The sequence below is a fragment of the Pongo abelii genome, chromosome 5 (genome assembly GCF_028885655.2).
Source record: "Pongo abelii isolate AG06213 chromosome 5, NHGRI_mPonAbe1-v2.0_pri, whole genome shotgun sequence".
In the NCBI taxonomy this organism is placed as follows: domain Eukaryota; kingdom Metazoa; phylum Chordata; class Mammalia; order Primates; family Hominidae; genus Pongo; species Pongo abelii.
This window is the reverse complement of record NC_071990.2, coordinates 54001338-54028317: the sequence shown is the minus strand read 5'-3', so window position 1 is coordinate 54028317 and position 26980 is coordinate 54001338. Positions and strand designations below refer to the sequence as shown.

Sequence of the window (26980 nt, the reverse complement as noted above, 5' to 3'; positions counted from 1 at the left end):
CGTTTCCCTGCCTTTTTCTTCTGGAGGCCACACTGAAAACAAGTCTGGAAGAATGTTAATTTTTCTCACCTTTATTTTCAATAGGTGGAATACATGTTGGTATCTTTTGATCATGAAAATAAAAAAGTCCGGTTGGTCCTGTCTGGGGAGAAAGTTCTTGAAACTCTGCAAGAGAAGGGGGAAAGGACAAACCCAAAGTAAGCTCTCATGTGCTAATTTAGTGTTTCTGAAACTGCTAAAACTTCTAGGATATAGAGTTTTTTCTCAATTATTGGAGGCAGGATAGCCTAACAGTTAAGAGTACAGGCTCTGGTTTCAGGTTGCCATAGCTTCAAATCATGGTTCCTTTACTCAATAGCTGAATAACCTTGGGCAAGTTACTCAACTTTTCTGTGCCTCAGTTCTCTCATCTGTAAAGAGCATAGCAATACCTACCTAAGCTGTTGGAATTAAATACATTAATATATGAAGCACTTTGTACAGTAAACTAAATATAAAGCCTGTTTTTTATTAAAACGTTTTTGGGAAAAAATGTATTGCAGAAGCGTATAACTGGGATCACAAACCATGGTGCAAGATATAATTTGCAGATGGGTTTTGTTTGGCTTTGTTTGGCTGGCATGATTTTTTTTTGAGACGGAGTCTTGCTCTGTTGTCCAGGCTGGAGTGCAGTGGCGCGATCTCGGCTCACTGCAAGCTCCACCTCCCGGGTTCGCGCCATTCTCCTGCCTCACCCTCCCGAGTAGCTGGGACTACAGGCGCCCGCCACCACGCCTGGCTAATTTTTTGTATTCTTAGTAGAGACGGGGTTTCACCGTGTTAGCCAGGATGGTCTCCATCTCCTGACCTCATGATCCGCCTGCCTCAGCCTCCCAAAGTGCTGGGATTACAAGCATGAGCCACCGCACCCGCCCTGGCATGTTTTTAAGATATTCCTACATTTAAGTAGACAGAGACGGGGAGGGAAGGGGAATATATACTCCTCTGTTCATTTTCCACTCATTCGTTTTGGGGAAGCTGCATTTGAGTTTGGAGGGCAGCACTGAATTGAAAGAACCCTTAAGGCCTTATCTCCTTCTCTGCAGAGTAGGTTAGTTTGTCCTGGACAGTGAGTACTCTGTGTGCATTTTCAGTTGTTTATAAAGATTTTGGGTTGGGTATGGTGGCTCATGCCTGTAATCCCAGCACTTTGGGAGTCCGAGGCAGGCAGATCACTTAAGGCCAGGAGTTTGAGACCAGCCTGGCTAACACAGTGAAACCCCATCTCTACTAAAAATACAAAAATTAGCCAGGTGTGGTAGTGCACGCCTGTGATCCCAGCTACACAGGAGGCTGAGGCACAAGAATCACTTGGACCTGGGAGGCAGAGGTTGCAGTAAGCCAAGATCGTGCCATTGCACTCCAGCCTGGGTGACAGAGCGGGACTCTGTCTCAAAAGAAAAAAAACATTTTGGACCCGATACTTGCTGACCCTTATGTAGTTGAATAGCTATGGAAAAGTAATAATCACTGAGAACTGTGAAGGAGTTCTTAGCTTCATTTATACCTAATGGTTTCTACACTTTTAAAGCAACTTTAAAAACTTAAAAATTGAGCAGACTATAGCAAAAGAATAAGATGGAACTAAATTATTTCTCCTCCATAGCCATCCTACCCTTTGGAGACCAGAGTATGGGAGTTACATGATTGAAGGGACACCAGGACAGCCCTACGGAGGAACAATGTCCGAGTTCAACACAGTTGAGGCCAACATGCGAAAACGCCGGAAGGAGGCTACTTCTATATTAGAAGAAAATCAGGCTCTTTGCACAATAACTTCATTTCCCAGGTTAGTTCCTATATTAACATGCCCCAGCAGATCTCTCAGAGATACAGGTAATGAAAAGAGCAAGTCATGACCCAGGCATTCCACCCTACAATCCTCATACGTTACAGACAGTTTATCTTTTATAGACTGCACTTGATAGACTCTGTAACAGTAGAGCTGCAGGCACAGTTGCATGCCAGCTTCTGTCAGCCGTGGTGGCTGCACCGTGGTGAGTGCACTCAGCGGGGCCTCAGTGGGAAAGACCAGGATACTGTGATGACAGACCAGCAGTGTGGCCGTGTCTGCCGCAGGCGAGGGTGGAGGGAGCAGCACGCCTGCCACACAGTTCTGACCCTGTAAGCAGTAGCCAAAGCTTCTGGAATGCTGTCCCCTGGTGACTGTGACGGTTGCGCCCTCATGCACTTTGAAAAAGCAGCATTTACCTGCTAGCATATGGCGGCATCAGTGGCAGATCGGAGGGTCTGCAGTGCTCCCAAAGCACTATCGATACCAATAACTCTATGAACAACGTGAGTCATTAGGTCCTTGCATATTGTTCAGAAAAGAAGATTTAGGGTTTGTCATCAAATCTAGTTATGACCAAAAGTACATAAAAGTAAATAGTGAAATTATGTTCTTCGCTTAGAATGAGGTACATGAATATCATATGTATTATACATAGAACCTCTATGTAAAAATACATTTCTGCCAAAACATGAATGTGATTTATCTATGCTAGATGTCTGTCAGATTGTGACAGTATACTTAGCTCCTCAAAGTTCAAAGGAGCTCTGGGGGTTGGTATCAATGGTGGAGAACACTTTGAACTATTTTTATACCTTTTCTCTGATACATGTCCGTCAGCCATTCAGGGTCATATCATTGGCCTCAGAGGGGCATTTAAATGGGAATTCTATTTTTTTTTATATCTCTACTGTAACATCTAAATAGTTGAAAATTTACTTAAGCCAGCCATCTAACATTTATAGAAGCATCTCTATTTCTGTGATACCTTCATTTTGTATGTACAGGTCACTTCCCTCTCCCCCGCAGAAGGGAAAAACCCAGCTGGGTGAGGGTGGACAGATTTGTTTTGATTAGAGTGGGCACATTTCTTCGACCTAATGTTTGAAAGAGGAGGTGAAAAATCATTGGCCTTGCCATTCACTCAGACACTTGAGTGCCTGCTGCAGGCAGAATGGGCATGCTCTCATGAGTGAAGACGGACAGCTGTGTCTCTGTGGAGCTGGGGGGATGAAGGACAATCAAATACCCATAGATTCATAAGTGTCCAAGTGGGGCCGTGCTAGGAGGAGGAGATGGGGAGCAAAGAGTACAACCTAGGTATCCAGTGGGCTCTGGTGGGTGGAGGAGGAGGGGGTGGGATGTTCGAGGTTCTAGGGGGAGTGAAATAGGAATGGGGAGCGGAGGAAAGTCTTAGGGAGGGGGAGCAGTGTGTGTAGAAGTCCTAGGTTGAACCAAACAAGCGGGGACTTCCTGGGAACTAGAAGAAAGCAAGCTGGCCAGTGTGACTAGGAGGCTGAGGAGGAAGTGCAGGTATGGGGGTAAAGGGAAGCTGGCAGGTAATTGGCAGGCCAGGTCAGGTTAACCATAAATTTTAGTTGTTCTCCTAAAAGCAGTTGAAGGCCTTGGAAAGGTTGGGTTGGGCAGATGGCATCCCCTTTTTGCTTTGCAGCCCTCACTTGGGCTGTAGTGTGAGAGTAGCTGTGGAGCTGGTGCCAGGGCTTACTAGGAGGTGAGTGAGGGAGCTCCCTGGGGGGAGACAAGGGCTGCCTGGATGCCTGTGGGTGCCGGTGATAGGAAAAGTGGGTGGTTTAAAAGATGACAGAGTCGATGAACTGCTGGGGAGAGAAGACACATCAAGGCTTTTGCTATAGGTCATTGTCCTGAAAACCTTGGAGTACTAGAGGCCAAGGAGTAGGTTACAGATGTTAAATGACAACTTCTAGTGAACTAGAAAATTTAATACCTTACATTTTCCTTTTTTTCCCCTTAACATTAAGAGGATTGTACATTTCACTTAGCAAATTAAGAAAGTGGGAGGGGGTTTGTAACACAAACCAGAACTGTTTTATGTATTAAAGCTGAAGAATATATAGGATTGATGGGCAGTGGTGTTTCCTTCTGGGCCAGAAAATAAAGCTTTGGGTTAAGCCTAATGTGTCCCTTACCTTGAGAATGGTTCCATATGGGATAGTTGCCTTTTTAAAAAAGATTTAGCGTCTGGGCATGGTGTCTTACACCTGTAATCCCAGCACTTTGGGAGGCCGAGGCAGGCGGATCACCTGAAGTCAGGAGTTCGAGACCAGCCTGGCCAACATGGTGAAACCCCATCTTTACAAAAAATACAAAAATTAGCCAGGTATGGTGGCATGCGCCTGTAATCCCAGCTACTTGGGAGGCTGAGGCAGGAGAATTGCTTGAACCTGGGAGGCGGAGGTTGCAGTGAGCTGAGATTGTGCCGCTCTGCTCCAGCCTGGGTGACAAAGCAAGCCTCTGTCTCAAAATAAATAAATAAATAAAAAAGATTCAGCATCTTAAGTCATTGTGAAGGGAGAGTTGAGACAGAGGAATAAGCTTTATTCTAAAAACCTGTAATTTAGAAAAAATTATATGTATAGTTTTTTATACCCTGTCCATATAGGAAGGTATTTTGGGACTTGAAACAATAATTATTAGTTATTTAGTGGTTAGAAGCCTCCCTATACATCCACAATAAATGATAAAGTTTTGTTGTAGTATAGGATCAAGAGAGAAAGGAGTGTTCTGGTTCTTAAGTGTCAACAGGGTGACTTTATAAAGATGCAAAGATCTATAGTGTGGAACTCTAGTCCAAAACAGTAATATGTGACTATTTAAATTTAAAATTAAAATTATATAAAATGAAAATTGTAGTTCCTGATGTGACTGAGGAACTAGCCTCATTTCAAGGGCTCAGTAGCCATGTGGTTAGTGACTACCACGTCGGTTTGGATAGTGGAGATATTAAACATTTCCATCACTCCAGAAAGTTCTGTGGGACAGCACTGGTCTAGAATGAACCAGTGCTGTAGGTGTCCGAAGATGCAAGTTCTGATTCTGCCTTCTCCCTTCTACACAAACACATTCTCGTTCTCTCTTCATCCAATCTGATTCTGGTGAGCAAGGAATCCCCTCAGATTTAAGTTTATTACTCTCCCAAAGGACTATTCCTAAGGTTGTAGGCTCATAGTAAATAATGCCCATAGCTTCAAGAATTCTCAAGAACCCTTGTAGCTGGGAACTGTTTTCTAGATAAGATCACTACCTTCAATTGTTTATAAGGTGGATGTGGGCAGCCAACAGATACTTTATTTTATATTAAGAAAAGGTAGGGGTTAAAAGTAGGCATTGATGGCCAGGTGTGGTGGCTCATGCCTGTAATCCCAGTACTTTAGGAGGCTGAGGCAGAAGGATTACTTGAGCCTAGTAGTTAAAGACCATTCTGGGTAGCATAGTGAGACCTCGTCCCTGGAAAAAAAAGAACAACTTGGTACAGTGACTCATGCCTGTAATCCTAGCTACTCAGGAGCCTGAGGCAGGAGGATGACTTGAGCCTAGGAGTTCAAGGTTGCACTGAGCTATGATTGCACCACTGCACTCCAGCCTGGGAGACAGAGCAAGACCCTGTCTCAGAAAAAAAAAAAAACCATTTTTTAAAAAAGATATGAGCTAGTCTTGACCTTCAAGCCAAAAGTTTCTTCCCACTAATTTAAAATTCCTCCCTTGTTTGGCTTTCGCTTAGTCTTTGTCCCCCCTCACAGCACATGTAATATTGACCTCAAATTCCTAACTTGGAAAAACTGGGGCCGTAACTAAAAGTGATGTAGAATTTGAGCTTTACACTTAGGAATAAATATGGAGCTTCATTTTTCTATGTTGAAATTAGAGCTCCTTAAGTCAAGAGAATAGGATTGGGTTTCAGACTTTAGAGGGTGATCTCAGGGGTAGATGAGGACACCTGCAGAGACGCTCCCTAATCTTGAGGGACTCATGAGGTGACCTACAGAGGCAAAAAACAGGCTCCTTCCAGATTCAAACAGAACCTACCAGGAAGTGGGAGGCAGTGGTGCCGTGCAGCAGGTCCAAAGATAATCTGAGAGTTTAGAGATGGAAAAGGAAGACACCTCGCAGGCCGTGTAGGGGGACACCTGTCACCCATGACAGCTGATGTGACCAAGGGAAATGACTTCTGTTCTATCAGTCCTTCCTATTAGATGAAGAGATGGAGAGGACCCAAGTAAGTGCTGTGTGGATTGTGAGTGAGTGGAGACTTGGATAAAGTTAGTAGTGGGCTGGAATTAAAAGAAGATCCTTGTGAGCAAGAAGTATGGGGAGTGGTTGTAAAGGGGCACAGTATTTACACATTTGTTTTGTAAGCACAAAACCTTCTGAAAAGGGGATACTGGAAATGAGGTGTCTTTGGCAGGTGCAGTGATGGCAAGACTGCACACAATTAATTCCTGAAAACAAATCCCATCTATTTAGTTCTTCAATTTGTTGTAGATTAGGCTGTCCTGGGTTCACACTGCCCGAGGTCAAACCCAACCCAGTGGAAGGAGGAGCTTCCAAGTCCCTCTTCTTTCCAGATGAAGCAATAAACAAGCACCCTCGCTTCAGGTGAGTATGGCTTTGTGTTGAAATGCAGATGCCCTTCACTAGACCCCTGACTTCTGAGAGTGTAGTATTTTTCTCTAGAAATCCTTTTTGAGCATTAACTGAGTTTTGGCTCTCTTCCTAAGTAACCAGAGAAGATAGCAGATGTGCACCTGTTCACATCTTCAGTACCCCCAGGCTTCTTGGTTGTTGATGCATGCACCAGGCTTGATTTGTCAGTTCTCCAACTCGTCACAAAGTTATTAGCTGAGCCACTGACCTCTTTTAACAGGGAGATTATTTTCAGTCCTAGGTCTGTAAATGCCTACTGGGATTTTTTTTTCTCTTAGTTATTTCTACTTTTTTTCCCTCTCTCTAACCATCAGTATCTGTGATCTGCCCATCTTACTTTATATAACTTATAAAATAGATACAGTACCTGATATGTATAATAGGCACTCTCTTTCTTCTCTTCCATTAACTTCGAGTTCTGTTGGTTTGTCGCTCAATTCTGAGCCTTTAAGTTGCTTTAAGGCTCTCACTAGTCTGATCTTAGCTTTGTACAATGCATGCTCATCTGTCATCCTGAGCCTAGGCTCCTGACCCAGAGTGGGAACATGGAGACTTCTCAGCATCCATTCCTTTAACAGGCCCGCACGTTTGCTATGTGCAGAGCCTTTTGGGGAAGACATATTTGTAGACATAGTTTCTATAACTTCATATGTTGTCGTGTGTTTAAAGGAAAATAAAAATAATTCAGCTGCTCAAGAAGAGATAGATTATGACAGATGTCAAAAGATGCACCAGAAATCCTTCTTGGAGAAAGTAAGGTGCTTCTGTCTGAGGCAATCAAAGCAGGCTTCACGGAAGAGGTGGCATTTAAGCTGAGTCTATAGCAGCACTGCCCATAGAAACACGTAATTGTAAATGTTCTCATAGCCACATTAAAGTAAAAACCAGATGAACATAATTTTATATTTTATTTAACCCAATATGTCCAAAAATGTTATCATTTGATCCATGTAATCCTTTATTCACAAGTAATTTTACGTTTTTTTAGTACGGAGTCTTCAAAATCTGATGTATATGTTACTCTCACAGCATGTGCATGTTTTAATTAGGACAAGCCATATTTCAAGTACTCAGTGGCCACTGTGTGCCTGGTAGCTTCTGGACTAAACAAGCATGAGTCTGGAGGATAAGTATTAATCCTGCAGAGTTGAGGGAGGGAGGAGCAAGGTATTGGGGCTCCCGAGTTGCCTGGGCAAAGTGGGTACTAAAGTTTGACCAAAGTCTTTGGAGTTAATTTGGGACATATTGCAAACAATGAAAGCAGACCATGGCAGACTTTGAATACCTGAATTGATTTGGTAAGTTACAGGGAGCCTTGGGAGCAGGGGTTGAGCAGGAGACAGAATGGCATTCTTGAGCAGGAGCCAAAGAATTGATATTAATGCAAAACCTTTAATCAGAAAGTTCCCTTGTAGTATCTTGACACAGATACATTTTCTGTTGAGTTGTCTTAGAGAACTAATTTGAGGTATGATTTCATTTCACTTATTTGTATGTAATCAAATTCTTCTTTTACACGATGACTCTTAGGTGACCAATTTATGACGTTTGGTTGTCTGTTTTAGTACCTTAACAAGAAATATCCGACATAGGAGAGGAGAAAAGGTTGTCATCAATGTACCAAGTAAGCCTACTGAGAGGTGGTGGGGTGGGAGAGATACATGTTGAATTGTTGTTTAATCCTGGATTCTAAACCATTTTTATTTTTGTATTTTTATAATACAGTATTTAAGGACAAGAATACACCATCTCCATTTATAGAAACATTTCCTGAGGATGATGAAGCTTCAAGGGCTTCTAAGCCGGATCATATTTACATGGATGCCATGGGATTTGGAATGGGCAATTGCTGTCTCCAGGTATAGTTTAAATATACAGAGAGGCAAAGTGTTCCATCCATTTCTGTTTTTTAACTTCTTTATATATGCATGTTTCCTGTTCCAAAAATCACATTTTAATGAGGTTGAAATGGTAGCTGGTATGCCTTTCTGAAAAACAATGAAATTATATTAGCAAATTCATTGGAAGCTGTCTATGACTAATAGTTCTACAGACTCTGTTGTTCACCACAAAGGTATATATGGTATATATACCTTTATAACTATAATTTCAGTTAACTTAAAATGCAATATATTCTGTCATTGTTTCCCTTCTCTTTTTATATGCCTAGTTTTTACTGCTATCTCGTGACAGGCTAGTGAGGTGGTTTAAATATTGTTCAAAACTCTGAAAATGAGCTCTGATGGAAGTATTCCAATGATTTTGTGATCCAAGGGATTTGTGCAAAGCTGTCTAGCGGTATAAAAAGGGTAAATATTTAGCAGTTTGTGTTTGTCTTGCCCCTGAGTAAAGTATACAGGAGCCTGTCTCTGTCTACCCATTTAAAAATTTTCCTGGATCTGTTTAAATGATGGTGCCCCTGGCAGTGAGTGTGTCCAGGCTCACTTAGGACCAGAGTGGAAGAGCATGGAACCCATCAGGTGGCCACACACAAGCCTGCAGTTGGCTTTTGGCTCTGTCACTACTCAGGTTTTTGGGCAACTCCCTTTACTTCTTTTGGCTCAGATTTTTCATCAGTTGAAAGAAGGGGTGATATTAAGTCCCCTTCTAGGTCTGACTCTAAGCTAATATTTATTTTATTGCCTTAACTAACAGAAGTAAAAGAGAGCGTCTGCTTATTATTTAATGTCCAAGAAAATTTTATCCATTTGTGATTACTTCAGCTGATTAAAAATGGCGTCCTTAGAGGCACGGGGCTGTGCAGAGCCTGGACCCATGTAAGACCCCTCTGAGCCCCCAGCCTGACTGCTCTCAGTGCAGAGACCCAGAACCCAGCCTTCCTTCACCTCAAACAGCTGCAGCATGCACACACACTTCTTGTGCATATATCTCTGGTCTGTTTATTTTCAAAACTAAGTATAATCCAAATTGAATGCTGGAATCAGATTTTTCCATTCTGAATGTGTTTAAATAACATGGCCAAGGATAATTTCTTTCTGTTTTCTTGACATTTATAGGTAGTATAAAATATGTGACTTCCAAATAAACATAAACTATCACACTTCACGAAAAAAGAGATCTTTCGACTTTTAACTGCCTGTTTTCCTATCTTAATTACAAGTATTTCTAAAGAAAACCATTAAGTTCTAGAGCTTACAGTACATGGTTTTAAAATTGTATAAGTGCTATTAGAGTATTGATTGCCTTTTCTTGGTTTAATATTAAACCAGGGTGTTCTGCCAAGGACCGCATAGTTTCTCTGATATGGTTCCAAAGGGATATTCTTTCCACTGAAACACTGTATGTATACCAGTAAATATTTCCTAATGGTAGATGATAAATATTTTTGTTGCTTGTAGATAGAATTTTTCCATCCAATGTAAGCTTAGGATTGTTTTCTTTTTCCCAGTGACATGTACAGTTTCACTACTCCACTTAAAAAAAATCATTAGCTCAGATAAAGTGTGTGGCACATGAAATGAATTTTGCCAATTCACCACCGAAATCCCTGCTTTATATCTCTTCAGTGGAACACTAAAACAACGTCTTTCACAAGTACACTGATTTGATCTTTACAAATTATATGAATGTATTAAATTATCACATGTGCCCTGAAACTGTGTACATCTATTATGTATCATTAGAGAGATGGAAAAAAAAAAAGAAACTACTTATTACAGTAAAGTAGAAAAAATAGTTTTAAAGTAATTTCGTAAGGCTAATGGAAGACTTACTGTATAAAACAAAAAGGATTTTAACCACATTCAAATTATTGACTGTTGTGGGGCTTTTCAGGAATCATTTAAAAAGCACCAAGTTCACAGCCAGGCGCGGTGGCTCATGCCTGTAATCCCAGCACTTTGGGAGGCTGAGGTGGGCAGATCACTTGAGGTCAGGAGTTTGAGACCAGCCTGGTCATCATGGCAAAATCTCATCTCTACTAAAAATACAAAAATTAGACGTGGTGGCATGTGCCTGTAATCGCAGCTACTCAGGAGTCTGAGGCAATGAGAAACGCTTGAACCTGGGAGGCGGAGGTTGCAGTGAGCCAAGATCGTGCCACTGCATTCCAGCCTGGGGAACAGAGCAAGTCTTTGTCTCAAAACAAAACAAAACAAAACAAAAAAAAACACTAAGTTCATGACAGGTTATGGTAGCCCCTCCCACCCCCCCAAAGTCATGTGACTTCAAATCTGGGTTGTAGATAAAGTTTAGATTAGATGTTTCAGTTTCTAACATATATCTTTCTTAGTTCCTTCCTCCACCCCCAACCCCACCCCCATCAGTTTCCTAGCAACATTGTGTGTCTCCTTCATATGATGCCTCAAAAGGACACTAGAAGCCCAGATTACTCATGCGTTCATAGCTTTTTAAGGTATAAGAACTTTTTTTCCTTCCATTAAAGCCATTATCCACAGTGATGTCCTATTTAATTTGATTGCATATCAGCTCTAGACTAAGAAAGCTAATTACTAAATGCATTTAAAATAACTAAGTCACTTCACTGTTGTATACTTCTCTGGGGTTGGATTTCCCAGGATTCATCTACGAATTATGTATCGTGTACTAGGCCATCTCAGAGAAGCCAGTTGAAAAACTGGAAAGAAAACCAGCTTCTCATAGTATCTTTTTAAAAACAAAAATGACACACACTCAAATACCTAAGAGCAACACAAAAAAGACCTAAAAAAACTAAGAGATGCATGTTCAAAATAATTCTTTAATCAAAATACTTGGGAAACATGTAGTTTTTTGTTTTTTGGGTTTTTTAAAATCTCAATGCCTTGTCAGTTTGGCCTTTGGGGTCCCGGTCTTTCAGGTTTCTCACCATACCTTTGACCGTATGTTATCCTCTTTAGCACCCCCCCCTTTTTTTTTTTCCCCAAGATTCTTATTTGTTAAGCACTAACCAGGTATCAGATGCTGTCCTGCACACTTGGGATAGAGAATGGGAAGAAAGATCCCCGCCCTTCTGGAGCTTCCACTTCAGCAAATAAGTGCATAAAGACTTCGCGTACCAGCTCCCATTTCCTCGCTGCTCATGTAATTTCATGCGACATGCAAAGTGATTTCCAAGTTCCCACCTCTTTGCAGAAACTGCCCTTGGTTTGGTTATCAGTGACTTAATTGCCAGCCCTTATCAATTTGTGTCTACTTTAACCTTTGAAACTCTTATTCTTTGATGCCTATGACAGCTTTTCTCGGTGTTGAATTAATTATTAAACTAGTAATGGCTAGTTAATATAGTCTCCATGTTGACATGAAATGCGGTTATAATTGAGCAGGCAAACTTGAGTCTCCAATAGACGTTGCCTGCTGTGGAAAACAAAGTTGAGATCTAGCTAAAACCATTGGAACTAACAGGTTGAGATTATAACAGTAAAATATTCACTTAGCTGCTGTTATTTCAAGTCTTAAACACTGAAATTATTTCGTGTACCAACACTAAATTCAAGCTGTCATTAATGAATAACAACATGAAATTCAAACTGTCATTATTGAATAACAACAGAGGAGATTAAAACTGTTCCCAACTTGCAGTTATTACAAATGTGCTAACACAAACACAATTTGTGTTCCTTGCCCCTTCTACCCTTTTGGAAAAAAAAGCAGGTCTTTTTTTTTTTGGTTTCTGTTGGGTAACAAAGAATTTATGCTCACCAAGTTATAGGTAACAAAGAATTTATGCTCACCAAGTTATATGATCTTTTTCTCTGCCTAACTCTTAAGTGTCCTACCTACTGTCCTTGTGCAGGCTTCCTGGGTGATCTCCCTATCTTCAGGACATTATCTGACCCTACTCCCCAGGTCTTTCTACAACTCGGATTTTTCTTCTGGGCACCAGCCCTGAAGACCTAGCCACTTAGAGGGCCTCTTTTTCTGTCTGTTCTCTTGGCCTCGTAAGTCCATCATGTCATGACCCCTCTTTATCTCTAACCTCCGAACACCCAACCCAAAACCTAAGCCATCCCCCACTCTCAGTCTCCCCTTGGTCACCAGTGCCTGCTACTTTGACTTTAGTATCACTCTCCCCACATCCTTCCTCAGCCTTTTCCTTGACAGGTGCGGATTTTAACTGCTTCCCTGTCTTTCTAGTCTTGCCCCCTTCCAAGCTCTTCACCATACTGCCACCAGTAAAGTTTGAAAACAATAGTTGGCCAGACGCGGTGGCTCACGCCTGTAATCCCAGCATTTTGGGAGGCCGAGGTGAGCGGATCACGAGGTCAGGAGATCGAGACCATCCTGGCTAACACAGTGAAACCCCATCTCTACTAAAAATACAAAAGCAAAATTAGCCAGTCGTGGTGCTGGGCACCTGTAGTCTCAGCTACTCGGGAGGCTGAGGCAGAAGAATGGCGTGAACCCAGGAGGTGGAGCTTGTAGTGAGCCAAGAGCACGCCACTGCACTCCAGCCTGGGTGACAGAGTGAGAATCTATCTCAAAAAAATAAAAGGAAGAAAGAAAGAAAGAAAACAATAGTTAACATGTCCAAATTCCTTTTTCATCCCTCACTGACTGAAGGGATAGGGAGGCAACAAGCCAGTAGAAGAGAAAATGCTTTGCTAAACGTCATCGTATGTCTGTGTCTTATTTTTCTTTTTTGACTATTTAATCTTATTTCACTTAGGACCTTGGTTATTTATATTAGTTGTCTATAGGCAGCGGAACATAATTAAATACCATTTTCTAGTTAAATTCACCTAAGACAGCTTTTAAACAAAACTCTTGCATTAAATGTTGCCATTAATGAAGCGTTGTTAACTTGCCTCTCTCTCCCCAGCACCTTCCTTCTCTGACTTCACTGCTTGGGGAGCATGCTAATGATTCCTTGGTGTTAATAACTTTGCAATTCTTAAACAGGTGACATTCCAAGCCTGCAGTATATCTGAGGCCAGATACCTTTATGATCAGTTGGCTACTATCTGTCCAATTGTTGTAAGTAGAAATTACCTCTTATTTTAAATACTACTTCGTATGAAATAAGATAGCATGTGCAGAATTTACTGACAGTGTGCTATTTAAGTCCAGTTAAGACCTCAGTCAGAAATGGACTAATATAAATAGTATGCAGGTTTAGGTATAATGAACTGAGAGTCTACACTGTAGAAGTTTACTCTTGCTAGTACAACATTGATTTGTTAAATGTCAAGTTTGAATGTGGCCATTTTCCGTCCCCCATACTTCATGTGCTCACATTAGAGAGAGGATGATTTAAGTGAATCAAACCCAAGGAACTGGATTCTTCCTGGTATATTTCACTGTAAGATAGGCACAGGTACATGTGGTGGAGCTCTGTATGGGTTGCATAAACTGATGCTTTTTGATCAGAAATATAACTGCATGGAGCCTTTTTTAGCATGTAAGTGACACTTTGAATTTGCAGGAGCTGACTTTTGTTTGTTTTTAGATGGCTTTGAGTGCTGCATCTCCCTTTTACCGAGGCTATGTGTCAGACATTGATTGTCGCTGGGGAGTGATTTCTGCATCTGTAGATGATAGAACTCGGGAGGAGCGAGGACTGGAGGTGGGAATTATTTTTCCTTAATAGCCCTTTTAAATCAGGCAGGTAAAATGGATCTTTTGTAACTACTTGCAATTTCAGGATGTCTCTCTGCAATTTTTATCTGAAATGGGGAAAAAATTTGGTCTAGGTGGGGAGTTAATTTTTATCATATGTTGATGTCTGTATTTGTTTTAGCTTCATTTAAAATTAGTAGTGCCAGTTTTCTATATTTTGGAAGTGCTGATGGCTGTTTGTACGAAAAGGCTTTTTGGTGCCACATGAGTGTTTTGTATATGGTGCTTTCTGCCGTGGAAAGTATAATTTGTTGTCAGAGATTCTTTTTCCATGTAAAAGGTTAGGCATTGACTAATAAGGGTGAGATGGCTCCTCTTGTTTGCACGTTGAACTGTAAAGTAACCCTTGCATCTCTCCAACAAGGGGTGTGGATCAGAACCACACATGGAAATCTTTGAAAATAGACACCCAGACCCTATCCTAGACCTACTAAATAAGAATCTCTAGGATGAGACCTGAACAAGGGTGTTTTTAAAGGAGCCCTCATAAGTGGTTTTGATATTCTCAACCAGGGCTATACTACTACTGCTGTGGTCTTCAAGTAATTGTTCATAAATTGTTGAACATACTTTCTAAGTAGAAATAAACTTTAAAGGATAATTATTTTGATAGGTTTATCTTACATTATAGATTGATTTATTTATTTGCTTTTAACCTTAGTATTTACTTTCCCTAGCTTAATAAGAATGAAAGTGATCTGCTTTTAAAAGAAAAAAGTATATTTAAATCATACCAGAAAAAAAGGGTATTTAAATTGCCTTCAGATTTTAAAAAATATAATTTTCCTTAATAATACTTTTTAGGGCTCACTAACTTTTTTTCTGTATCTTATGTTGAGGTTTTTATATAATTATCATATATAAAAATATATTCAACTCATTTTATATAGCATATTCATTTATATATTTTTTTAATCTTCAGCCATTGAAGAACAATAACTATAGGATCAGTAAATCCCGGTATGACTCAATAGACAGCTATTTATCTAAGTGTGGTGAGAAATATAATGACATCGACTTGACAATAGATAAAGAGATCTACGAACAGCTGTTGCAGGAAGGTGGGTTTCTACTCCATCTTTCTGGGTTTGATTGTACGCCTTTAGTTCTTCAAAGCTCTTTTACACTTTTTTGCTGACTCCTGGTCTGGTTGCTATTTTTAGTGCGAAGTCTTTAACTTTTCTCATGAGGTTGCTTGTTCCTAAAGTTTCAGGTTCCAAATACTTGTGAGATTTTCTTGACTTTTAGCAAAAGGAGCTTACTTTGGAGGTCTGTGTCTAGGTCCACACCAGTGCCCCAGCAGGCATTGTGTAAGTAGCGAATAAAACGCTGACACTCCCGCAGTGTCCGCAGGATAAAATGCGGGTGAGGTGAGGATACTAATCAAACCAGCTATTTCAAGCTTCTAGACACCCTTTCTTCAAACTTCCTGAGCTATCCTGTCATCTTTCTGGACTAAGAGGAAGTGGTATCTCCCGCTTTGCAGTGAGTTCCCATGTGATCTCTTTTTGCAGGCATTGATCATCTCCTGGCCCAGCATGTTGCTCATCTCTTTATTAGAGACCCACTGACACTGTTTGAAGAGAAAATACACCTGGATGATGCTAATGAGTCTGACCATTTTGAGGTATCTTCTCAGTTTTATTTTTATTTATTTATTTATTGACTTCTGAGAGTCTGGAATCCTCTGTTTTATATGCATTTCACTTCACAAACCAACATGGGGAGGCAGTTTTCTGTACCTGTGAAGAATACAAAAGAAATTTCATAAGACTTTCATTTACCTAGTGCAGTAAAGAACTTGGACAAATAAAAAATTGGTTTCAAGTACTCTTATTTTACGATTCTTACTGTTTATCTCACTGATTCTAATTTTTTTTTATTGTTCAGTATTTTCTTATTTGCCTAGTGGTGAATAATTCAAACATACACTGCACAAAAAATAACCTGATCAGTTATTTCAGTGCTTCAGACATATCACCTTTTTTTTTTTTTGCAGATAGACTTCTCATAGATTTATTTCTGTGTCATGTTATATGTGGACATTGACATATATACCTTTTGAAATACCATCTATATCCCTTTCTTTCCCCCACCAAACTCACAAAAGGAGATATAAATCCTTCCAGTCTTGCCATCGGGTCCCAAGATGGTCAGGACCAAGAAAGAACTCTCTCAATGTATTGAGAAACAGCTACCCTTCTTAGGTTCTGGGGTCATCGAAGCAGCAGCATTCCCAGGAGAGGAGGAAGAAAGGAAACAACTGTCGTGTGACAGGGTTCTCAGATGAAAGTGTCCAGTGTCACCTGGAAAGGCAGACTGGCTCCTAGAATTCTCAGGGATGAAGGTGGGGACCCCGTGGCTCTTCAGATGCTGCCCTGTAGCTGGGAGGTAGGGAGTAGGAGCTGGGTGAGATTAAGCTTGCAGGGATAGGGCCTCTAGCTTTTGTTAAACACTTGCTGTTTTGTTTTCCTAAAAGAGCACACTCCAAGAAAATCTTAAATTGTACCTTTTTGTCTTTGTCAATTGAAATTTGGTATGGACAGTGAGCAGTCTTCTTCCTTAATTAAATACCAGATCATCTTAATATTTTCCTGGATGTGTGAAAAGTTGGTTTTCTTCTCTGCTTTTGTATCATAGAATATTCAGTCCACAAATTGGCAGACAATGAGATTTAAGCCCCCTCCTCCAAACTCAGACATTGGATGGAGAGTAGAATTTCGACCCATGGAGGTAAGACACACGCATCAGCAAGAACTGACTCAAAAGTACTCTTTTGCCAGCTGTTCATCACCCTTCTGATGCTGCTATGAGAAGCCTCTTAAATATAAAATAAAAATTAAGTATGTGCATGGTAGCAAGTCAGTCCAAGTTAAGGAGGGTTGATTTCTGAAAATAGATGTGAGCAAAGGGCTTCCAGACCCAGATGGGGAATTAGGAGATGGCTTGGGAATGACATGATCTGAGGAAGGGCCTGGGTCAGGGAAGAGCATGTTTGTGTAGTTGGTTCATAACTTCTCTGGGCTTCTGCTTGTCTAGGTGCAATTAACAGACTTTGAGAACTCTGCCTATGTGGTGTTTGTGGTACTGCTCACCAGAGTGATCCTTTCCTACAAATTGGATTTTCTCATTCCACTGTCAAAGGTAAGGATATGTTTCTTTATGGTGATGGGTATAGATCTATCTGTAGTTATATTTATTTATATACGCTATTTATTTCCAACCTGATTTCATTTGAAATTGTTTACCCTTTGCAATAAAATGTTTCTCCATCAGCCCTATTCTTTATTTTCTTTTAAACCTAAGCTTAATTTCTAGACGCTTCCCATTCAAGATGATTGATGGCTAGAAGTAGTCCTACACATTGATTTCATCCACCACAAAATCCCAGGTTGATTACAATGTTAAATTAGGATGGGGAGGGAAAGTGTAACTGCTGGAATACCGGTAAAAGTCTCCTCAGTAGAACTGAACTTGAGATATTTCTGAAGAATTTGGATGGGATTGAACTCTCAGAAAAACAAATTGGAGTTAATCAGCCCCCCAAAAGACCAAAAAACAAGCTTTCTGGGAGCAGTTTGCCAGCAAAACAACTCCAGGTGATGAGGGAGCAGAGCTGTGGGTTGTGGGGCAGTAGCTGAGGAGGTGAACGCCTTTGGTTTCTGGGCCAGGGTTCCTCTTGGCAGAGAGTGGCTGGGAAAAACTGCTAAATAGAGAGGGCCCTGCCGCAGGGTTTCCTGGTTGAGGGTTTCGGGGCCAGAGAATGGAGAAGTAGGGCAACCCTGTCACAGCAAACATGGAAGCAGGAATGAAACTGCTTAGCTCCAGCATCTGCCCCTGGGGCATCTCCTTCCTCCATGAGGGGTTTGCCAGACTGTGCTCATCCCCACACCCGCTGAAGGAAGTCGGTCAGCCCATCCCTGCCTGCTCCTCACACGCAGACCAAAGGTCACCCACAGAACTCTGTGGGCCCACATTGCCCTCATGCCTATCTACTGGGGAGACCAAATCCATCTAAGAGAGATTCCATGTAAGCTACCAGTCTAAGCCTTTGCTTATAAATAAGAATAGATGCCTGGAAGGCAACAGAAAATTGAGAACAATTAACAGCCTTAAAGAGAAGGGCCTACTGGTCTTGCAAGGGTATACTCTGTAAAGTCAAACTTAGTTACTTCAAGAAAGTAAGCTGGGCCCAGCGCAAATCTATAATCTCTGCTCCTCAGGAGGCTGAGGCAAGAGGATTGCTTGAATCCAGGAATTCTATTGCAGCCCCGGCAACATTGCCAGATCCCATCTCTTGAAAAAAAAAGAAACTGGAAAGAATTACTATTTTTTAAAAAATATTTTTAAACCTTTTTTAGAGACAGGGTCTCACTATGTTACTCAGGCTGGTCTCGAACTCCTGGGCTGAAATGATCGTCCTCCTGCTGCCTCAGCCTTCCAGGTAGCTGGAATTACAGACACAAACCACCATGCTCAGCTTTGGAAAGAGTTCTTAAAGGAATTCTAATTAGTGGCCTCAGACAAATTCTAGAGAGGTTCAGTCACATCCATAAAACAAGCATTATAGATGGTGCTTATTTAATGGTGAGTATTCTCACCAGTAGAGCAGATGTTGAATATCCAAGGTAGTGATTTAAAAGACCAAATGAAGATTAATCCCAGCAGGATGGTGAAGAAATGGAAATTATGGAAAATCTGAAGCATGGAAAACTCTGGAAAATTCAATGTTTGTGTAATAATTTAGAAGAGGAGAGTAGTTTATATAGGAAAGGTATAAAATACAATAATCAAAGAAATAATAGAATTTTTCCTTAATAAGTCTCCCTTAAGGATGAGACAAATACTTAAATGTAGGCATTTATTAATCTCAAAGAGAAAATTAACTGTCTGGACAGGAGAAAAAATTAGGAGACGTGCCAAGGGGGGAAAAATCAACTGATATTACTTTTCATTTGCAACATTAAATGCTAGATGGAAAGAAGTTTTCAGAATCTCGAGAGGTAAAGAATTAACAACCACAGAATAATCTTCTCAGCCAAATTATTCTTTAAATTTCAGGTGATTCCAACAAAACTGAATGGGTCAAGTTAGGGCTAAAAGTATGCCAGAAGTCTTATCTAGTGTCTTGGTTTGTTTGGGCTGCTGTAACAAAAATACCTTACACTGGGTGGCCTATAAACAACAGGAATGTATTGCTCACAGTTCTGGAGGCTGGGAAGTCCATGATCAAGTCACCGGCAGTTTCCGTGTCTAGTGAGAGCTTTTGCTCTCTGGTTCATACGTGGTGCCTTCTTGCTGTGTTCTTACATGCTGGAAGGGGCTAACTAGCTCTTCAGGTGTCTCTTCATAATACCATTTATGAGGGGAGGGCCTTCATGACCTCCCAAAGGAGGTCCTCCCAATTGCCTCCCAAAGGCCCTACTTTCTAATACTGTCACAGTGGGCATTAGGCGTCAGTGTATGAATTTAAGGGAACACAGACATTCAGACCATAGCACCTTGTAAGGGGATATGGAAGGAGATGAATGGTAGATACTCATTAGTGCTTGACACTTAGAGAGTTATAATTTCAAAACTACCTCTTTAAGGAAAACTATTAATAGTAAAAATTAATAGTATTAATAGTATAGAAAACTTGCTGGCGAAAGGGTGGCAAAATGAACCACGAATACATTTCAGTGCCACAAAATTGGGTGTGGGGCCAGGGGAGTGATGAAACAATAGCCCACAGAACATAAAATGGTGAAAATAAAATGAAAACAAATTTGAATAGACTAAACTCTATCCTATTAAACAGCTGAAACAGATAATATAAAATAGCAACAACACAGTTTGCATAAGATATACCTAGAACAAGGACAGATGCTGACAAGAGCTGCATAGTGACCTTTTGGAATGATAGCAGGAATGGCAAAGCAGTATCAGGCAAAATGTGAGGTAGAAATTATTAAATGGGACAGAGAAAGCAGTTTTATATATTCTTCCAAGATGATATGAAAGCTGTGGTCCTTTTTGTACCATGAAATGTAACATGAAAAGAGTTTAGTGTGATGGGTAATATGTGGCTTTGATGTGAGAACTAAATGCACAAATCCCTGGTACTATTTACTAGGCTTTTAACCTGGACAAGTGACTTATTCTCAGTGCCTCAGTTTCCCACATGTATCCCAGAGGGGAATAAGTAGGCTGTTGTAAGCCCATGTGGGATTAATGGAGGTAAACCACTTAGCAGAGTACTTTGCATGTTACTCAGTAACTGACAGGCCATATAATCAAAGGATGGGAAAGGCCATATGGGGGAATTAAATGGCATGGTTAATAAGCTTGGTTGTATGGCGTATACTACATATCTCATACCACATCTTTTTTCAAATGCCATGAGTAAGATTTACAAAAATTAAAGAAAATCTTCACTTCTCAAAAGTAGACATAGTACAGCATGCATTCCCACTAAAATTCAACTAAAGAGATATTCTGGAGAAATTTAACGTTGGAAATTGAAAATGTCTTTCCAGGTAGATTTTAGATTAACCAAAACTAGAATTACAGATTGTGTAGGAAAGTGAAAGACATGCTGGCAGAGCTGATGTCTAAGGAAAAATTATAGCTTTAAATGTCTTAGCAAAAAGATTTTAAATCAAAGTAGTTGAGAATCTAAAGAGCAAAGTAAAATATACTTTGAAAGGAAGTCATCAGAGCAGAAATTATAAGTGGTCGTTATGAACTTTTTTCAAGACTAAGGTAAAAAGAAACAAATATTAGTAATGAAAGCAGATGTTCACAGCCATGGTGGAATTTATACTATTTATTTGAGTATGCTCCTAGAGTATCTAGATTCTTCAGAAGGTCCTGTGTGTCTCTTAAAAAATGAAACCATAACAATCGCACTCCCTGCATAATGAATATGGGAGGAGACTTGGTAATCAAGAGAGCTTATGTACCATCTGTCCCACTTCAGCCTGGCCTTCTAACTGGTCACTGTTGTATATATTGAGGTCCCACATAAGATTTCATTATAGAAAATAAGGGATTACTACTAAAAACTTTTTTTAATTTTGCTTTGAGAGTCTTAAAAAGTCATTGGAGATACAGAGAATTCACAAATAAAACAGTTTTCGGTTTCATGAGTGAGTCTACATGTCCAGAGGCACCAGGTAGGTAAAAAAGCAGTGATCTTCTGCCCTTGGGAGGGCTGTAACCTTATTCCACATATGACAACCTATGAACTGTCTTTGCCTTTCCTCACTAAAGTGGGGAGGCAAAACCCCAATGGCGAGGCAGCAGGGGAAGAGCACTCAACTTAGAAGAACCAGGTTATAGGCCGGGCGTGGTGGCTCACACCTGTAATCCCAGCACTTTGGGAGTTTGAAGTGGGCAGATCACTTGAGGTCAGGAGTTCGAAACCAGCCTGGCCAACATGGTGAAACCCCGTCTCTACTAAAAATACAAAAAAATTAGCCGAGTGTGGTGGTGCAGGCCTGTAATCCCAGCTACTTGGGAGGCTGAGGCACGAAGAATCGCTTGAACCCAGGAGACAGAGGTTGGGGTAAGCTGAGATTGCACCACTGCACTCCAGCCTGGGCAACAGAGTGAGACTCCATCTCTAAAAAACAGAAGAAGAACTGGGTTCTAGTCCTGCCTTCTGCCTTCGTTACCCTGGGACTCCTGGTGAGACACTGCTATATAAAGGGAACCAGCCACCTGCCCTCCCAACACTGTATATCTGTTGCAAGGCTCAGTCACACAGGTGCTTTGAAATGCAGACATTCCACATGAATATAAGTTTTGGGTTTTAAGTTTCTCTTAAAATTCACTGATTGGTTAAAAAATCACATACCAATCCATGATTGAGTGATACAGTCCTCACATAAATAAAAAGCCTGTTCCTCCCACTGGGAAGCATTTGAGCAGAAAGTAGAATCCCTAAGGGAGTGAGTCCTCACTGCAAAGGTGAGGAAGGTGCTGCAGCTTGTATGTCTGATCAAGAATATTTTGACTTAGTCATGATTCTTTTTTTCCCTTAGGTTGATGAGAACATGAAGGTAGCACAGAAAAGAGATGCTGTCTTGCAGGGAATGTTTTATTTCAGGAAAGATATTTGCAAAGGTATTACATTATCTTAGATTTCTAATGTCAGCTTATGCTGCAACAAGCTGCTAAAGCTCCCCTGACCCTCTTCTCTGGCAGGTGGCAACGCAGTGGTGGATGGTTGTGGCAAGGCCCAGAACAGCATGGAGCTCGCTGCAGAGGAGTACACCCTCATGAGCATAGACACCATCATTAATGGGAAGGTAGGAGGGTGGCCCTGTACGGTACACCTCACTGTGCACATCCCCTAGCAGGGAGTTCATAACGTGTCTTGCTTCTTGTAGGAAGGTGTGTTTCCTGGACTGATCCCAATTCTGAACTCTTACCTTGAAAACATGGAAGTGGATGTGGACACCAGATGTAGTATTCTAAATTACCTAAAGCTAATTAAGAAGAGAGCATCTGGTATGATATCTATTTTTCTTAATCTCATAATATAGACAGAATGGTACAATCTTTGAATGTTCAATTTCTTAAAGTAGTCTTTTAAAATAATGCTGTATTTAATTCATGCACACTATTTCACATTTTCATATTTCTGCAATTGTATTCACCTTATAATCTTTGACACTCATAATTTAGATTAGCAGTGCTTTTTTTCTTATCAGTTCATAAAATAGGGGTGCATCTTAAAATCACTGGCATCTTAGATGATGAAATGGCATCTGGATTGCTTACTTATCATTTACGTCCAACTGTGTTGATTGTACATCATCATGGGCCCTTTTATAGGGCTAAGGAACTCTGTAAGTTAAATAAGCTGAACAGTTCTTCAGCCTGCCTTTGTACATACAATGAGGCTCCTGAGAATCCCCTTTCTTTGTTAGCTTTGAGGAGGTTACATTTACAGTACAGTACAGTAACCAAGTACTACTAACACAGTACTTGGCACAAGGGAGCTGTCAGCTGTTAATAAAGTGACAGCAGTAATGGTAATGGCATCTGTATTTAACTCGAGGCTTCTGTAAACTTTTTGGAGTCACAAAGGATAGCCATAGAACCCTACCTCACCCCTCAAATGGTATACTGCCAATTTCCCCTTTCATTCACTCTACTTACTGTTCTTTATTCTCTCCACCTCTTTGATCAAACATCGCTCAAGGGACCCTACAGTCCTCTGAGGTAGTCTCATGACACTGGCATTTGTAGTCCTAGCCCTCTGGCCAAACGGGAGGACACATGTTCTTGTACACATGTGCTGGCTCCTGTCCCTTAAGAGCTGGCAGTGTCAGCATATGGGTGGCATCTAACAGGTACCATAGAAACTGGATGTATGTGTTCTCATTGCCTGCCTGCAACCTAGAATTCCTGCCCAGGAGGAGTTCTTCAAATGCTATGAAAGATGTTCCCACCCCCTGCCATGCAGCTACACTAAAAGGACATATTAATTTCTCTCCAGAATTGTGTTTATGCTGACCACTAAATATCAACTTATTAAAAAAAAAAAACTTACGTGGTTTTAATTTTTTTTTCACTCCCTGCCCCGCCCGCAGGAGAACTAATGACAGTTGCCAGATGGATGAGGGAGTTTATCGCAAACCATCCTGACTACAAGCAAGACAGTGTCATAACTGATAAAATGAATTATAGCCTTATTTTGAAGTGTAACCAAATTGCAAATGAATTATGTGAATGCCCAGAGTTACTTGGATCAGCATTTAGGAAAGTAAAATATAGTGGAAATAAAACTGACTCATCCAACTAGATGTTCTACAGGAAAGAAAAATGCGTTACTATTTTATTGACGAACTGGCTACAGTACCATGCCTCTCAGCCCATGTGTATGATATGAAGACTAATGTTAGAACTGTACTGTTTTCTGGGCCAGTGAGCCGGAAATTGATTAAGGCTTTCTTTGGTAGGTAAATCTAGAGTTTATACAGTGTACATGTACATAGTAAAGTATTTTTGATTAACAATGTATTTTAATAACATATCTAAAGTCATCGTGAACTGGCTTGTACATTTTTAAATTCTTACTCTGGAGCAACCTACTGTCTAAGCAGTTTTGTAAATGTAATGTACTGGTAATTGTACAATACTTGCATTCCAGAGTTAAAATGTTTACTGTAAATTTTTGTTCTTTTAAAGACTACCTGGGACCTGATTTGTTGAAATTTTTCTCTTTAAAAACACTTTCTCTCATTAATTTTCCTTTGTCATTTCCTTTGTTGTGTACATTAAATCACTTGAATCCATTGAAAGTGTTTCAAGGGTAATCTTGGGTTTCTAGCACCTTATCTATGATGTTTCTTTTGCAATTGGAATAATCACTTGGTCACCTTGCCCCAAGCTTTCCCCTCTGAATAAATACCCATTGAACTCTGATGGCTGTTATCAAAGGAACTTTTCTTTGTTTAAATTTGCTGATGCAGGAATTAAGTTTAAACACAACTCTGTAGAAAGGAGATTATTACCCAGAATTCACATGTAGTGATTATTAAGGACAATTTTTTTTTTAACTAAAAAAGTTGGCGGTGGGGGTAGGGGGTGGCAATCATTTTTCTTCCTATACCGACAAAGGATACTGTCAAAAATGGCGTTAGTTCTTCTGTTGTGGACTGTTATTCTGATTGCTGCTGTATACAGTTTTGTCACTCTTTAGTTTTTAGTTAAGCATACTGATAGACTTTCCTCTAAAAGCCATTCACTCCAGATTTTACCTGGGGAATATTCTACATACTGCTTACATTCTCTATAAAACTCATCAATAAATCATGAAAGGCACTGAGTTTTGTGAATCAGGACCCTAAATGTTTAATTGTAAATAAGTTTCAGATAATTATTATAGCTTTGCTTTGAGGTTTGTTGTTTTTTTTTTTTTCTCAACCAGTTAAGTCTTAACTGCTTCTGAAATAACTCTGTATTGTAGATTATGCAGATCTTTACAGGCATAAATATTTAAACTGTAATATGCTAACTTGAAGAGATTGCAATAAAGCTGCTTCAGCTAACCCTGTTTATGTTTAAATACTAGGGTTTGTTCTATATTTTATACATGCATTTTGGATGATTAAAGAATGCCTGGTTTTCGTTTGCAATTTGCTTGTGTAAATCAGGTTGTAAAAAGGCAGATAAATTAAAATGTTTGTGATATGAGGAAATACAAGAATGGAATTAGCATTCATTCAGAAACCTTTGAGTGTGTGTGAGTTCCACAGCTAAACAAATAGTAGGAGAGTTTGGTTTTTGTAATTAACCCAAATACCATGAAATTATTTTTTCATCATTGCGACCTCAGATGTTTCTAGAAAGAAGCATAGTGATGAAGACAAACAGATGCCTTATCTCCCCTAGTAGCTATCAACCCCGGTGGGGAGAAAGAACTTGAAGTGTGACTGAATTGACTGCTGTGCCACTGGAAGATTTTTTTTTTTTTTTTTTTTTTTTTTTTTTTACTCCCAACTGCTGTTGTGCTGGGTCGGTGGGGACATGGTGAATGAATGTTGAGTAACCTGGGTGCTGTGCACACTGCAGTCTAAGCAGGAGATACTTAAGACTGTGAGTCAGCAAGTCCTGCAGAGAGCTGTTTCCGACTCCTGTCTTTGGATCAGTATTCACCCCCACACACACAGAGTTCATGAAATAATGTTCATCTGAGAAACACACTTTTCTCAGAGCTCTAATTTCTTTATTTGAATGTTCCTAGGGCAGTGCTTATCAAACTGTAGTCTACATACAAATCTCTTTGGGGTGTTATTCTGGCTTGGTAAGTCTGGGGTGGGGCCCACATTTTTCTTAACAAGCTCCCAGGCGATGTTGATGCTGCGGATTTGCTGGCCCCATGAATAATAAGGACTTTCTCTACCTGAGTTATGGACACATCAATATCAAGTCTCAAATAACACTTGCTTTTAAGTCTAATGTGATATGTCTAGATTTTCTCTCATTAAAGACCAGATAGTGGTCTTCTTTCTCCAGGACAGAGAATGTAAGCCTCACGACTCTCATGAGCTTTACCATCTGAACACAGCTAAGAATTGGGGATTTTAGGAACAGAACTGTAAATCTTGAAACAAGCAAAAAGTGCATTCTCTTTGGTAGAAATACCTGTGGCCAAGCCCAGACCTTCAGATCCTAACTTGGGATACAACTGATTGTTACTCAACCTGCTGCTAACCTAAAGACTAGTTTTCTGCCCATCTAGTCCCCTGCGTGAATAAGAGGTTTCCTCCTGGTCCCAGGATGCCTCTGCTGCTCAGCTCATCTCTGAGGCTGTCTGTGAGCCTTCAGTTCAGAAATGGAGGGAAATTCCATTGCCTTGGATGTCTCCTTCCAAACCACCACCCAAAACAAAACTTAGGAGACATAGAAATCCAGGATGTGTTGTGGGTTAGGCCATATTCTGAGGAGTTGGAAGATTTCTTGGGGACCTGAAGTCTCGTGAAGAGAAAATGTGGAAGTAAGTGTCCTTCAAGCCATTGTAGTGCTTGACGTGGGGGAAAGAGGCCAGGGGGAAGGGGACCTGTGGTGCCAGGGCCTTTCAGAGCTTGCCTAGATGAGGGGATCCTTCTCAGAACTGTAAATAAGCTGCTCAGTTGCACGGTTTTCAGAGGCTCTGCTAATGAGCTTTTTGTTTGGGTTAAGCCTCCCCTGCTTTCCCTGAAGATAAGCCACTGAGTTCTATCAGCTGCTATCTTCTCTCCATTATGCTTTTGTATAAATATTTAACATTTCCTATAAACAATTCTGGAAGTACATGCCAAGTAATACTTATGGAAGTGTAAGAAGATGTTTCAGTTCAGGCTGCTATAACTACCACAGACTGACTTACACAACTGACATTTGTTACTGTTA

The 26980-nt window shown here is 40.5% G+C and overlaps 1 protein-coding gene and 1 long non-coding RNA gene across 2 annotated transcripts in view; one reads left to right on the top strand and one right to left on the bottom strand.

Moving 5' to 3' along the window:
• Positions 1–24511, top strand: part of GCLC (glutamate-cysteine ligase catalytic subunit) — a 49033-nt gene extending 24522 nt beyond the window's left edge. Inside the window, exons 2-16 of the mRNA XM_002817014.6 lie at positions 85–197; positions 1646–1828; positions 6353–6466; positions 8080–8138; positions 8240–8373; positions 13376–13450; positions 13923–14039; positions 15015–15153; positions 15607–15719; positions 16733–16825; positions 17132–17236; positions 22120–22201; positions 22283–22386; positions 22468–22588; positions 23677–24511. Coding sequence (XP_002817060.3) covers positions 85–197; positions 1646–1828; positions 6353–6466; positions 8080–8138; positions 8240–8373; positions 13376–13450; positions 13923–14039; positions 15015–15153; positions 15607–15719; positions 16733–16825; positions 17132–17236; positions 22120–22201; positions 22283–22386; positions 22468–22588; positions 23677–23888 — 1764 coding nt within the window. The 3' untranslated portion in view covers positions 23889–24511. The remainder of the gene's footprint in view (positions 1–84; positions 198–1645; positions 1829–6352; positions 6467–8079; positions 8139–8239; positions 8374–13375; positions 13451–13922; positions 14040–15014; positions 15154–15606; positions 15720–16732; positions 16826–17131; positions 17237–22119; positions 22202–22282; positions 22387–22467; positions 22589–23676) is intronic.
• LOC129059961 (uncharacterized) overlaps positions 15671–26980 on the bottom strand; it is a 75524-nt gene continuing 64214 nt past the window's right edge. Inside the window, exons 4-5 of the long non-coding RNA XR_008526218.2 lie at positions 16198–16476; positions 15671–15834 (exon numbers count right to left, since the gene is read on the bottom strand). This is a non-coding gene — a long non-coding RNA (uncharacterized LOC129059961). The remainder of the gene's footprint in view (positions 15835–16197; positions 16477–26980) is intronic.